Below are 15,107 nucleotides of genomic sequence, written 5' to 3'. Positions count from 1 at the left end.
TGGCCATTACTCAACGCCATATCTCAGGAACAGAAGGGGAAATATTTCATCAGATACTTAATTGCTGACACTCATCTTGGGTGTCCACCTTAAAAACTGTGCTGATTGTATATATCTTCTGTGCTGTCAGGGGGTAGAAGATGTGTGTGAAACATCCATGTTTTCATAGACATGGATGTAATCTGTAGGAGAAACTTGACTGACTGGTGATTACAGATTGTAAAGATTTCATGATCAGGTGTTTTTTTTCCTCTCAGATCGATTCATGGTTCTTTCTGGATCTGGAAAGGGGCTAAAAGCATTTTCCATGCAAGTGTAGCTGTTCTCAGCACAGAAGAGTTTAGACCACCTCATTCACCAAGACACATCACTTAGATCATTGGATCTAATCATTAGAGAAAGCTTAGCTAGACTGTTGGAATCTGTAGCGCTCCTTTTCTCACAGTTTTTATTTTAAAAAGATTGTAGAATTTGGTAAAGAAAGTAAAGACGTTTGTAAAAGAATAAAAAATAATAAGTGATCAAAAGTAAAATACAGATATGAAAAATAATTCTATCAACTGCATCAAGCCTTAGGGACATCCAATCTTCTTTTTAAAAACCAATAACTTCTTGTTGAAACCTGTAAAAACAGTGAGCTCTAGTTATTTATGACCTCAGGTGTACATAAAACAGATACATGTTTAGTGCCTCTGGGATTAATGGTCTGCTTTCATTTTTAATTTATTAAACTCACATAATGAAGTTGTGATTCCTGTCATTCCTGTGTGTGTGTGTGTGTGTGTGTGTGTGCGTGTGCGTGCGTGTGTGCGGCGTGCGTGTGTGTGTTCAGGTGCAGAGTTTTGTGCGGGGCAGGAGTGTGAGGAAGAGGAGAGACAAGCTGAAGGCAGAGGGCAGAGCTCAGTCTGTTCCCAGAGATGAGATGCTGCCCTGTAAGGTAAAAACTGGATTGCTGTGTCAAAGCAATCATAAATTGTCGTGTAAAAACTTTAAGTAAAAGCATACATCATGAGACACTTGTGAGTTAGGAGGAAGGGAACAACTGAAGAAAGTCAGTATGGATGACATTGGTAATGTCATATATGATTAATGCAGTGGCGCTGTTTTGTAAAAAAAAGGGTGAAAAAACTTGTGTTAATCGTCAATATATGTATATTTTAAAATGACTCATAAACCTTCAAATAAGTAAGCATGCTCCGTAAGCATCTAAGAGGTTGGAAAAATCATCTTATCTCACCCTGTCTGACTATATGCCATGTACACCAAGTGAGATTTCCAGAACCAAGCTTTATGCTTTCTTTAATTAAATGGCTACACTATTCATCAAATGGAAATATTTTGGCATAACTGGAAACACATTTCCAAATTCTTTGGAAATTTTGCATCTCCATTAGAATTTTACAGTCAAGGGTTTGAAAAGTTTGACTGTATAGCACATGTTTGTATTGACCTACCTTTTGGTGGTCTGTGGTTGAAGAGGTTAAACACAGAGTAAATAATGATGGAAAAATCAGCAGGGTATTAGTGATTTTAATAAATTCACTTATGTGAATGATTGAAACATTTAGAAACAAGCCACAATAACAGTGTCCATTAATACATTCATTCACATTAATACATACATTAATTTCCAGTTAAGTGCTCTACCATACCTGTATTCTCCCTGTTCCCTGCAGGACAGTGCTTCTGCTGCAGATGACACCCAGAGCAGTGACCGTGCTGCCTGCAGACACGCTGAGGTGACCGAGTCAAACACCAGGAGGGGAAAGAACAGGAAGCAGAAAGACAAAGTAGGTCCCTGAAGCCATCTCAGTTAGATAAACACACTCCAATCCAAACTGATGTTCATTCAGGAATAGAGAACCTTGTTAGTCAAGGTTGTGCACAGGAGAAGACAATTAGTGGCACCCTCCCTAAATTGCTATTTAAGATGTACAAGAAGGAATAACCTCAGGTGCTATTGATGTTTCAGCCGTCTTTGTCCGACCCCCTCCGCCGCAAAGAGACCAGGCACAGCGAAGGCTTTCACAAGAAGAAGTGCAAACTGCGAGGAGCTCCCCTTCATGCATCCGTCCCTCCACATAACTATAAAGCCTATCAGCTGTACACTCTGTACCGCGGCAAGGATGGCAAGATCATGCAGGTAAGGGCACCAACACTCCAGACATTATTATTCATGTAATTATGTGTTCTATAAACTCATTCTCAATGTCACGTCCTTATGTATTCCCATTCCCCTCCTCCCACATGTTGCTCCTACAGAGAAACATCCTAAAATACATTTTGTATGAACCCAAGATACATTTAGTGCTGGCCCTTGTCTGTCATTTCAATTCAAAGTGTCACTGCAGCCCCACAGTAAATATGGACAAGCACTTTCTGACAATGGCATAAAACAGTTTGTTTAAAAGACTTCACAGCTGGAGTTTGTTTTGGACACATTCACTGTTGGTGCTGCTCTGTTGATGTTTGCGATGTGTTGCAGGCTCCTCTAAACGGCTGCCGCTGTGAACCTCTCATCAGTAAACTGGAGAACCAGCTGGAGGCCACAAAGGAGGAGATGAAGACTGAAATCCACACCGTCCAAGATCTGATGAACAGCAAGATGGGCCAACTTGACCGCAAGAACAAACATCAGGTAACAAACACATGCTATCACAACATAATAGTTGACTTTTTAATTTTTTGTTTTGGTTTAAACTGCCCACATACAAGCAGAGCAAAGTTTGTGGATCACACAGTCTGTTTTCATCAGAACAGCTTGCATCTCAGAAATGTGAAATACTTCTAAAGTTAGTTAGGCATACAGTTTGTTAGGCGCTTTATTGTTCATGTTGTACAACATTGTCTTTGGCTTCATCATTCAGTGTTAAAAACAACACAAGACAATTGATGCAGAAAGTAGCGGAAATATTCCACGGTGAATGCAGCATCCAAAAATTTTTCAAATTATTGATAAACTGGATAAATAGTTTATAAACATCTGTCTAAATGACTTTACAATATTGTAAATTCTGTATGTCTGCTTCCACTTGGAACTGCGACAGGACCACTAGAATGCAATGCAGCAGCATCCAGTGGACAAAGTTTTTATTTAGTTTTTTGGTTATAGCACCTGAGCACAAGAACATTATATCATTCTGCAGTAGATGTCAAATGAATCTGAAGGGGTAGACTTGTTGAGTTGAAATATCCAGCTCCATACAGTCTGAATCTGAGCAGAAACACAAGTCTTCTCACTGTATCGCTGTTTATCTGCTAACTATCTGAACAGATACAGCATGGCTCTAACATAGTGGGGGTTAGGGGTTTCATTCCCGTGTAGGTGACCAGCTGGAACACTATAGTAACTGGGCTTTGCTTCATTTCCCCCTGGAGCCACCTTGTGCTTAATATATGCACAAGGTACAAAGCCTCTGTCAGATAGCACACAGTCATTGATGCATGGACTCTGAGCACCACTGCTGCCTGACAAAATACAATAGTGGATGTAGTCAGGAATGCATAATCACCACGATCAGAGCAACAACAGAATCAGGTATGTAGGCCCAAAGGTGAACACAAGAGAGGAACATTGGAAGTTAAGAAATTCTTTGACCAAGGGACTGCAAGACAAAAAGATGTTTACTCTACAGCTGACTGACAAAACACTGTGTGCTGTAATGAGGCTGTCATAGTCATGCAACCAGTAGTTCAGTATAAGGCACAGATGTCATCAAGCATTGTGCGCATCATAGTTGAATTATTATTCCCAAACCATGGGCATCGGTCTGCTGCTATAACAACTCCATCTGGCTGCAGGGATTTGTTCCCATTCAGCCGCAGGAGCATTAGTGAGGTCCAACACTGGTGCTGGGTGATGAGGTCTGGCTCTCAGTTAGCGTTCCAGATCATCCCAAAGGTATGAAGGTAAGAAACAGGGGCAGCCTCAACAGCTGAAAAATAAAGCTAATGCGGAAGTGCCAAAAACTGCAGTTTCTTGAGTGGCTACTTGAGGCTGGCTCCAAGAGCTCATAGACCCCCATGTTAAAATGCCCAACCTAACAGCAGAAATCAACATGTGTACAGCCTGGTACAAAAAAGTTGTGGTCTCTGTGGCTCAGTTCTGGCTCTAAAAATCCAAGATGGCGATGGTCAAAATGCCAAAAACCAGAGTCCACAAACCAATGGGTGAAGTTGTGATGGCTATATCCACTATTTTATACAGTGTATGGTCAGTGGTCTGTGCAGGCACCTCAAGTTCTTCCATACCAAACTAGAAAAGCCATTTCTGTATGGAGCTGGCTACAGTGTGTGTATATGTGCATGTTGAAACAGGAAAGGGACAAACACAAACTGTTGACAGAGAGTTGGAAGAACACTATTGTCTGAAAAAGTGGAATAAAAATACAATACAATCATAGGAAATATGAACAACTTTAAAGTTCCTCTCCTGGCATTGATTAAACCCCTAAAAACTCACGGCTTATTGTTTTCCGTGAAAAAAAAAATCCCTTCATGCTTTAAAATAACTTTGAAGTAACTACACCTTTGCCTTATTTAGTATGTGCGGATCTGTAAATATGCAAACAAGCTCCTTAGCCACTGGCCTGCAGCTCCTGCTCACCTTCACTCTGCTCATTAAACACACAAACCTCTGCTTGTAAACAGTAACGGATAATATGAGCTTTCAGCTTGACTACGTTGCAAAACAGCTAATAATGTGTTGCTGATGTTGATCCCAATCGCCAGCTCTGAGAATTTGTAGTGAAAGGGAATCTTATTTTGCAAAATGCTGTCACAAAGCCACACTTTGCTTTTCCTTGTTTTGCCAGTGTTATGGAAAGCCCCGCCTTTCATGTTGAGAGGATTAGACTTTTAAGTTTGTGACAGAACAACCCCGGGAAGTCTGAATCTGCGTTCTTGAAACCATCATTAGTACACTGCACCTCCAAGTCGTAAATGTTCAGCCATGGCATTGATGGCTTATTTTGCTTGATGGCTTATCGTGTATCATACAAAAAATATACGGACATGTTAATAAGGATAAAAACTTGAAATTCACTGGAAAGGGTCTTAAAGACAGAAAAGCCTCTCAGCTGCTGTTATTCCTCCTGACATATTTCTGGTTGCACTCTTGATGTGTGTGGCTTGTGGTTTTGCCATCAGATGCGAGCTCTGGATAAGATGACAGTGGAGAGAGTGTCCGCAGAAAGGAGCGAGTGTCTGCAGAGGATCGAGCAGCGGGCTCTGCAGGAGAGGCTGGAAGCAGAGAAGAGACAGGTAACACTGACAGCCATCACAGGCTCTGCAGCTGATGAGGTCATTGCTGAGGCGTTGGGGCAGACAGATCTATATCTCGTGTTTACTGCTACATCAAATAAGACAAGTAGAAATTCAAGTAACTAAAGTAGAGCCTATATGTTGTCATCAGGGCTGAAGGTTGCTGTTTATGTTGGATAAAAATAATCTGGTATTTGTAAAGCTGCTCAGAGTAAAATTTAGGTTTTACATGTGCCAGAGTTCTAAATATTTTTTTAGCAGCAACTTCACACAACTTCTAATACTGCTGATAGCTAACATGAAAGAGTAAAATAAAGCAGATATCTAAAGCAAGAGAGAAACTAAACTCCAAACCACAGAGATTTCGTCAGAAGCTACAAAAGTACTGAGAGCTGAACACAGAGACTTTTAAAAACGCCTTTCTCTCTGCTCTGCTGCAAACAGAGATGGATGTTTCCTTCTTCAACTCACTGTAGATTTTTAAGAACAACATCCCAAATGGTGTAACTGATAATGTCATCATATTAAGGGATAAGCTTTACCCAAACATTTAAACTTAAACTTTTGTCAGCAATTGTTCCTCCCATTAAATGTGACGTAAACCAATGTAACCTCTTGTGTGTGGTTGTATCTGCTCTTCAAGCAGGCGTCCCTGGTCAGTGAGCTGAAGAGCTGGTGTCTGTCCAAACTGCAGAACATAGATCTTCGCTTCACAGGAGAGCCCGGCAGCACCAAGCTGCAGCGCTCCTCCTCTGCTGCAGAGGGCCTGAATGAAGCCGATGGAGCCGGCCTCACTGTGCTGCCCTCTGGCCAGGAAGGCAGCTCCCAGTGCCTGGATCTCCACAACAGCCCTGCCCTCTTGGACTCCAGTCGGGGCGAGGCCAGTGTGGCAGAGGGCAGCTCAGCAAACCACTACTTTGTGGTTCATGTGGAGAGCTCTCCAGGTAACAACTCAGCAAACAGCTCACACAACCAAATGTGTCAATGTGAACATTGTCATCACACAGAGACACTGAGTCATCAAATATTTATTTATCTCAACTAATTTCACTTTATTTCAAACAGGAGCGATCCAGGCTGCAAATTAATGCTAAAATAGACAGCAATTAGCCCAAGATTTACTATCGAAAGAGCCATTTTTGGCCATTAAATAATAATCTATCTGGAGCAAAACTTATTTGAGAGTATTAATGAAGGTAATAGCCTGTTAAGCCTAAATTAGCCGACTATCAACATTGCTAATAGGTCAGAATGAACATTCAGTAAACTGTTGAACCACAAAGTGGCTGATCTGCAGTGTAGTGGGTTATTTATGAATTTTTATTTATTGTATTTAACCTATATTTAACCGGGTAAGTCCCGTTGAGATCAACAATCTCTTTTACAAGGGAGACCTGGCCGAGACAGCAGCATACAAAAAGTTACAGCCAAACAACAGCACAATGAAAACCATAAAAGAAAAACAGTAACATAAAAGCTACAGTCAGACCTCTGTTCAAAGTACAAAGGTATAAAGGGAGTCCGCACCTGTTTACTAGATGTTGTTTATCTATTAAAGTCACCACTGACAGATATTTTTTAGGTTATGCTGGCAATTGATATATAATTTGTAAGAGAGAGTATTAGCATTAGATTTATTACTGAAAATCATCCATGATTAAATTACAATCTAAATCAGACTGATTTTACAGGCCACGATTAAGTAATCTATACACAGTTCCTAATGTGCGCCCTGCAGGTGTTGTAATTCCCTCAGTGTGTTTTAGGTCTGAGTTTATTCTTTGGAAACACACACATTCATGACCTTTTTTCTGGCCCAGTACACAAGACTGATGCATGCAATATTTAAAAAGAGTAGTAATATATACTGTATATGCTAGGTACTACAGTTAAATCACATTTTATAAGCAGTTGAATAGTAGCAGATAATTGCACACAGTAGTAATGCCATGTAGTCACATTTTTGAAACTGGTCAAGTGTTTATAAAAAGATGAAAACAAATCTATGATGATATGTCAGAAACCATCAATGATAATTCATAACCTGTGACACATTCAGTAAGAGTGATCACACCGTATCACCATGTTAGATCAACATTTCATTCACAGTACAGCATTTAATGCTGACATACACACTTAGGCACGAGCAACATGTCTATATATTATATCACAGTATTGTGCTGTATTCAGATTCATGTTCCCGGCAACAGCGCCCCCTCCTGGACCTCCAAACTGGCACAAAGTTCCACACACACTGTCATCAGTCAAAACAACTGCAGATAATTGTCGACCAACAGCTGCTGTGTGTCTGCAGAGATTATTCACATTTAACTGATAAGTCCACCAAAAAACAAGCAAACATAAACTATATATATATATATGAGGATTTTTTTTAATTATCTGACAAATGCAAAGAAACAACTTTGCAAATACAGTAAACAAAGGCAGATTAGTTTTGTTGTTTTGAGTTCGACCCCCTTGTAATTTCCAGGGTTAACATGTTATTCTGACCTGGAACCTGCTGCACTGGATAAAAATGATGCTCTGAGCTGTAACCTATGCGACCACATTTCTCCTCTCAGGATCATAGTTCTGCAGGCGTATGTAATTACCATTGCATGACGATAGGTTCACTATTTCTGTCATGACCTTAACATAGAAGGAATAACATTGCTGCGGGAGAAAAACACTGAGTTCTGACTCAGTCTGTGCACGGCAGCTTGTTCATGATTCAGAGTTATTGCATGCTAATTAGCAGGACTGTTTGAAGAATAAATATTTGCTGTGTAGTGGTGAGTGTGTAATTGAATGTGCTCATTAAATCTCTTCATTAACAGATGGTGATAAAGCTCATAATGCTGAAGTCACCTCTCCTGCAGCAGCCAAAAGCCCGCCGTCATCTGTCCAGGTGGTTCGGCCGAAGGAGCGTCCTGTGATGTGTGCTGACACCCAAAGGAAGAACCAGGAGCCGCAGGAGGTGGACATGGCAGAGCACAGGGCGAAGGGGGAAAGGAATTACAGAGCCAGCAGCCTGTCTCCAGCCACAGAGCGCCGCTGCAGCATCAGGACTGAAGCCGGGCTCAGAGACAGGGAGCGAGGGCGGGACAGAGGGAAGCACCACAAGAAGCATTCCCAGGGCAGGACTAAGTCCAGAGGGGCCACAGGGGTCCGGACTCTGGAGGTCTTTGGAGAGCAGCCCAGCGAACCCTCCTTTGCTCAGGAGAGGGACAACATGCACGCTCTGGAGGTGACGCAGTACTTCTTTGAGGCGGTGTCCACGCAGATGGAGCGCTGGTACGAGAGGAAAGTGCAGGAGGCTCGCTGGCAGGCCGATCAGAGGGCTCAGGCCGACAGAGCCGCTCTGATCGAGAGGATCGCTTACCTGGAGGACGAGCTGCGCATGCTGAGGACTAACAGACGTGATGACTGCTAACACACACCTCACCTGTCACTACCAGAGGGTTTACCTTTCAACAGCCTCAGCATGATCTGGATTTATGATCCATAAATGACAAACGGACATTGTGTTCCTGGACACCACAGCCATACTGAGGAGATAACTGAATTCATTATGTCATTAAGCTGTGGGGCCTGGAGCCACTCAATCATATCATAATGGAATATTAAAAACGCTCCACATTCCTGTGCTGTTGGTTGTCACGGTAACATTATACTGATCTGTTGAGAGCTGTTCATACACTTCTGTAGAAATAAGGGCAGCTGTTGTGCACTGTATTGTAAATAAAGCAGTAGATATAAAGCTAGGTGTCAAAACACTGATCTAATGTGCCGTTTATGGGATAGATTAACTACATCACATTAACCATCAACAACACTGTGCAGTGTGTTCACACATTGTAAGCCCAACCATTCTCTAGATATTGATTTGTGTACCACCATGAGCATTCTGTCGTTAACAGCAAGTGAAGCTGATCTGCACAGTGGCATCATTGGATCATAGTGAAGTTGTGTGGATGGAGGGAATTACAGTACAATAAGCTTTTTGTTGGTATCTGCATGCTGAGATCAGCCCTGTGACGTTAGAGGAGCAACCTTCTGCTTACTTATGAGAATGTAGCTAAACTCAGTGTATATAACCCCTGAAGGTTTTTTTAAAATCACTATCAGTAGCTGAAGCATTTTCTTTATTTTCTGAGCCCACTAGATGGCGCTTTATGTTCAACAAAAGGTTGAAAGCACACTGAATTGCTATTCTTTGAGCCTCTCTCTTTAAACCAGGAGGCTTTGCTGCTTAACAGACCAAACCACTGATCAATAATAACAGTAATCATTAGTTGCAGCCCTGGTCGACATCAAACAAACCATGTCATGACCCTGAACAGCTGACTACATATAATCATGTCTTTCAGTAAGCTAATGCACTGCCAATAAAGTAAAGAACAGTCCTGGTGAATTGTGTCAAGTTGCATGAAGAAAGCTCAGAGTTGTGTTACAGTATTACTGTCTGCTGTATGTTTGATGTAGTGACTGTGTGCTCATACATGTTGGTTAGTTTTATGGATAACTCTGTGGATATGAATAATGCACTCTGTGTGATGATGACAGAAAACATATTTTATATTAAAAAAAATGATCATCTTCAATCTGTCAGTGGATTTATTAGTTCCTCTTTAATACATTCAATATACACATATATAATATACAGCACAAACTAAAGTCTGGCAGATGGGCTCAGTTAGCTCACAGGTTCATCAGTTTCCACCATCATGGAGCATAAATCCTCAGCACTGTATGCAGAATAGCAGCTCAGGAGGTTTTACAGGTTGATGGCTTCAGGTCCGTTCCATTAATCCATCCTCAAAAACAGCGTCCAGACAAAAAATAGTTTCAATGCATTCTGCATCAGTCACTCACAATGACACGACCCTTATCAGAGGGCTCCTGTCAACAGCCACAGAGTCTCCTCAGAGAGCACAGCAGCTCACAGTGTTTAACTCTTGGCCAACGCCAGAGACTTCTGCAGCTCCTCTAGATGGTTGTTAGCTTGTGTGATCATCATACGGATGGCATCCTGAATGAAAAATGATAAGAAACACAGCATTAATAAACAGCAGGGGAAGCTGGGAAAATAAGTACAATGTCTCTACATAAGTTCCATTTAAGAAGTCCACATATTTAGTTTAAATCACAAATTAAATTAGTTCTCAGCCAGTCTTTGAAGCCATTAGCTATCTCTGACGATGACGAGCCTTTGGGGACAACAGCCAGTATTTCAGGGGTCCAGGGTGTATCATGCCTTTTCAGTGGGAAAAAAACAGTTTGGCTTCGAGCTAGTCAGCAGATATTCAAGCCGAGATCTCCTCTTGAGTGCATCAGTCATTGTTTACAGTTCAATTATCGACTTGAGAAAGGTTCAGACAATATTTCTGCTGATATCTATACACAGATATCTGCACATGAATGCTGATGAATTTGAAAAATAGCTCATAAAAAGCTAAGCTGTCATCAGACAATAGCTGATGAGCTCTGACACTGCATTTTGGCCAATGTGTTCCACCTCTTTTGCCCTCGACAATGACTGTTTACCTGCAGGCGAACAAGGCTCAAAGGCGATTAAAGACTACTGCGTTGTGCGAGCGCTGGAGAAAGGCCTGACTGAATCCATCATAACTCTGCAGTGAGGTAAATAATGATTGTTTTTATTTCTTCGAACCAATCAGAATGATCTTCGGCTCTTGCAAAATGTGTCAGGAGGGACCTTGTTTTAGTGGACAGGTGAGAACTGGTGTTAAAACGGATGATTCCCCACAAAAGAAAGCGACGCGCAAAACATTAAAAGTCGTTTAAGCGTGTAGGTTCCTAGTCCAGAAGTTGTGGCCATAAAAGACTAGTAGCAAGGGTGATTAAAATGGTAACTTCACTTGCAGGAAGTCAGTGACCAATGACAGCCTTTATATCCACAGTCTACATCCTGTGAGCCAGACTAACTTACACCCAAGTATTGGTCATTGAAACAATTACTATGTATCAGAATCAATACTCTATCTCCATGATCTTTCTGGGTGAGAAGCAAAACCTCTTAAACACATCTATAGCAAGGTTTAACACGGCACTTTCAAATGTCCTGATTAACATACTGCTGTTCTGAGTATGTCGTCAGCTCTCGTGTCCCAGCTCCCCTTAGAGCAGTTCGAGGGAATCTAACTATGTGGTTGAAAGGCAAAAGCAATCATATTATCTCTTTACCTGGTTTGTGGCGTTCTTATTCCTCTTGAACTCGTCTCTTGCCCAGTCCGTGAGGTACTTCCTGTCTGCCTCACTTGGTACCTGCCGTATGGTCCTCAGCATGTTTCTGTAGATCCCCAAAACCCTCTGTCTCTGTAAAAACTGACAAAGAATCAGCAAGGTTAGACTCAACATGACAGCGTAAAAAAGACATTTTATTTATTAATGATTTAATGTTTAGACAAAAGAATATTCAGTTTTAAGTGATATTACTGATGTCTCCAAATAAGCCTGATCATCAGTTACATACAACTGCCATCAACATGAACCCAGACAAATCTGAAGTCATTATCATAGGCCCAGACACCACACACAATCACATCTCACCGCAACTTAGCTTATCCTCCACCAGCATCCCCCCTAGCTGCAGAAATCTTGGCATCATTTTTGATAGTAATCTCAACTTTAATCAGCATGTTAAAACAACTGTCCAACTACGCAGAATCTCCAAAATCTGGTCCTTTCTGTCTCCCAAGAACCTGGAAATTGTCATTCATGCATTCATCACATCCCGTTAAGATTACTGTAACTCACTCTACTCCTGCCTAAGTAAACATAATCTTTCCAGACTTCAGCTTATTTAAAATTCTGCCGCCAGACTCCTCACTAATTCAAACAAAAGAGTTCACATAACCCCGATTTTAGCTTCATTACACTGGCTACCTGTGTGTTTTAGAATTGATTTTAAGATTTTAATGATCACTTTTAAGGCCCGGATGGGACTGGCCCCTGAGTACATCAAAGACTGCTTAGTCCCATATGAGCCAAGGCGTAGACTCCGGTGGGTCCCTATTAGAGATTCCAAGATCTAGATTGAAAGCCAAGGGTGACCGGGCCTTTGCTATCAGGGCCCTGTCGTTCTGGAACAACCTGCCGGAGGAGATCAGGCGAGCCACATCTCTGTCCTCTTTTAAATCTCTCTTAAAAACACACTTTTTTTTAAATGTGCTTTTACTTAATTGCTGTTGTCATCTAATAATGTACTCTAATAATGTCTAATGTTTTCTATTTTCTAATGTTTTATTGTTTTTTATGTTCTTATAATGTTTTTATATTATTGTCATTTCATTGGATTCTGCCTCTTTATTCTGCTGTTGTAAAGCACCTTGTAACTTTGTTTGGAAAGGTGCAATACAAATAAAGCCAATTATAATTATCAACTCCATCTCCACTACACCTTTCATACCTACTGCACATGGACTGACACATCACTCTCTCCTGTCATGGTAACAGACTGTATTTCTCACAAAGAAGTGTCTCATATGATGAAACCAGGACAATGAAATCCCGGGAAATGGACAAAAGTCTCCCTTGAATTGTATAAAAAAGATATAAGATACAAAAACAGAGCCTTCAAAACTCTAGATATCTAGCTAACAGCGCTACACAGATGGAGCGTTAGCCAACAAGCTAACACCGCTAGCATGATACCGTGTGGTTACTATAGTCAACCAGTCCAGCTGTTAGTGATACACACTGTCCTTCTAGTGTTGTATGTATTTACCTGTTTTAAAGAAAGAGCAGCAGCCGGTAACTTTGACACTGTCATCTCTGACAGCTTGGTGAGGACACGACTTGGCTCAGGAGCCTCAAAGCGGATGTTGTGGTGACGTTCTTAGCGGCTACTCCGGTGTTTGTCTCCCTCTGGTGGAGCGGAGGACAGCAGCCTCAACGACAGCATGTGAAAGACCTCTTTCACAGGCACCCTTTTGCCGTAGCCTAGCTTAAAAAATGAATGAATGAATGAATAATTAATAACATTAAAGGAATACTTTACCCCTCTACAGAACATTCTATATAAATTACTCACCCTATAAAGAAAACCTTGTTTTCCTTGCACGCCTCCACGCTCAACAAATAATCTAAAAATTGAGAAAATTCTTGATGAATTGCAATAAAAGGGGTCCACGTTCAACAACAGCAAAATATTATGAACTATAATACTAATACTAATAATAATACTCTTCTTTGGATCCACTGTAGCTTCCTATTGGTCAGCTGCAGAAACATTTTGGGGAAATGCATATATGGCTTAGTTAAAAACGACAGACAGCAGTAGGTCAGCAGCTTCAGTGTTGAGTGAGGTAAAACTACTGTTTTTGTTAATGGAGTCTGACCTTCAGTCCAGTTCCTGGTCGCACAGGGCTGTTTGTTTGGGAAGTATTAAGCATGTGGCTGCATAAATGAGACTTGGATTATACTGCATGAGTTGTGTGAGAGTTTTTAAACATGCGCTTTGATATAGTTTTGCTGTTGTCGGTTGTGGACCCCTTTTACTTCAAGATTTCCTTCATGAATTCGACGTAACACGGGGTAATTGATATGCAGATGATCATCTGGGGGTGAAGTTTTCTTTAAATAACAATGATAATATGATGTATGACAATAACAAAATGTTTCTCTGAAAAGATGAGCACAGACAGACACACAACCTTGTAAACTGTTTATTGTCAGAATCATTCTTGTCATGATTCAACAGATGGATGCAACGGAGAAACAACCTCCTACATATGACCAATGTCTGCTTACATGTCAGTCCACGTTACAAAACACTGAGGTGATAATAATCATGTTACCAACATTTACTCCTACAGGACACAGTGATGAGCTCCGAGCTCTCCGTTAGCAGAAGTCACACAGTATGGATGGAGGATCAACACAGCAGATAAAATGACTTGTACCAGGGCGTTCCTCAAAACTGGAATCTGCAGTCTCTGTGCTTCAAAGTGTGGAGATCTGAATTTCTAAAAAATCCTGACAGAGCTGTGATCACACCTCCGGTCCATCACCCCCACAGCTGATGTGAAATGGGATACTCTTCTCCTCTCCAAGGCACATTTTAGAGTTCCTTCAAATGTCACTCATGACCACATCAACATGCTACTGTAGGTCACGAAGTTATAAAATGTTTTTTTAAAACACAATCCAACATCTCTCCTCCGTCGGCTCTGTACATGGGTGGCTGTCTTCACACTGACACTGAATGACTTGATGAGCTTCGTAACACTGACTAAAACACCCACACAAACAGGATTTCAGGTCGACTGTACAAGGGGGACAGAGGTATTTACTGACTCTTCACTGAGGTGTTTCACACGAAAGGGAATCACATTTTTGTTTATCTTTTCATCTCAGACGTGCAAGTTAAAGCAATCCTCATTACATTACAAAAGAAACTAAGAATTCCCCTGATAACAAAGACAAACAGCAAAGGTTGCTATCAAACTCTACTCAGATCTACAGTAAATAAGAAAATAAAGGCACATGTACAGCGGCAAATCCGTCTTTTTTTTTTTTTTGAGTCTTTAATTTGAGTTGTGGCTGAGAGGCGAGCAGCAGAGTGGCGTTGTGCAGTTGGTTGCTGCCCACTTCTCCCTTCCTGTCAAAGATGGCTTCTCATTGGTCTACTGGTCGGCTGCCGTCACGAGTTCAAACCACTGCCTCAGCGCATCGCTCAGGGTCTCCGGCAAGGCGTTGACGTCTCGCAGGATGACGTAGAAGGGGAAGGGGAACTCTTCCATGTAGGAGCGGATCTCTGGCAGCTCTCCCGGCCCTTTGAATATGGGCACCTTGATGTCGAGGACAGAGTCCTGCAGCAC

At 41.5% G+C, this 15,107-nt stretch overlaps 3 protein-coding genes across 9 annotated transcripts in view; 1 reads left to right on the top strand and 2 right to left on the bottom strand.

Annotated features, from left to right (window-relative positions):
• The window catches only part of ankrd6b (ankyrin repeat domain 6b), a 59,080-nt gene extending 49,256 nt beyond the window's left edge, over positions 1-9,824 (top strand). For 4 of the 7 annotated variants that reach the window (XM_049590231.1, XM_049590228.1, XM_049590233.1 and 1 more), the window contains 7 exons: positions 833-937; positions 1,677-1,790; positions 1,973-2,143; positions 2,486-2,638; positions 5,149-5,262; positions 5,906-6,206; positions 8,100-9,822. In XM_049590231.1, the coding sequence (XP_049446188.1) occupies positions 833-937; positions 1,677-1,790; positions 1,973-2,143; positions 2,486-2,638; positions 5,149-5,262; positions 5,906-6,206; positions 8,100-8,695 (1,554 nt within the window). In that variant the 3' untranslated portion in view covers positions 8,696-9,822. Of the gene's footprint in view, positions 1-832; positions 938-1,676; positions 1,791-1,972; positions 2,144-2,485; positions 2,639-5,148; positions 5,263-5,905; positions 6,207-8,099 lie in introns of all 7 variants that reach the window. The other 3 variants (XM_049590234.1, XM_049590230.1, XM_049590232.1) reach the window with 2 other exon arrangements.
• Positions 9,825-9,918: 94 nt separating this feature from the next.
• Positions 9,919-13,155, bottom strand: lyrm2 (LYR motif containing 2). Its single transcript, XM_049590235.1, has 3 exons — positions 13,013-13,155; positions 11,470-11,610; positions 9,919-10,294 (listed from the first exon to the last, which is right to left on the bottom strand). The coding sequence occupies exons 1-3, from the start codon at positions 13,055-13,057 to the stop codon at positions 10,214-10,216; spliced, it is 267 nt and encodes an 88-aa protein (XP_049446192.1). The 5' UTR covers positions 13,058-13,155; the 3' UTR covers positions 9,919-10,213.
• A 783-nt stretch (positions 13,156-13,938) lies between these two features.
• The window catches only part of mdn1 (midasin AAA ATPase 1), an 85,029-nt gene continuing 83,860 nt past the window's right edge, over positions 13,939-15,107 (bottom strand). The window contains exon 102 of the mRNA XM_049590430.1: positions 13,939-15,098. Coding sequence (XP_049446387.1) covers positions 14,913-15,098 — 186 coding nt within the window. The 3' untranslated portion in view covers positions 13,939-14,912. The remainder of the gene's footprint in view (positions 15,099-15,107) is intronic.

This window comes from Epinephelus fuscoguttatus, linkage group LG11, assembly GCF_011397635.1.
Source record: "Epinephelus fuscoguttatus linkage group LG11, E.fuscoguttatus.final_Chr_v1".
In the NCBI taxonomy this organism is placed as follows: Eukaryota; Metazoa; Chordata; class Actinopteri; order Perciformes; family Serranidae; genus Epinephelus; species Epinephelus fuscoguttatus.
This window is presented reverse-complemented; position numbering and strand designations above follow the sequence as displayed.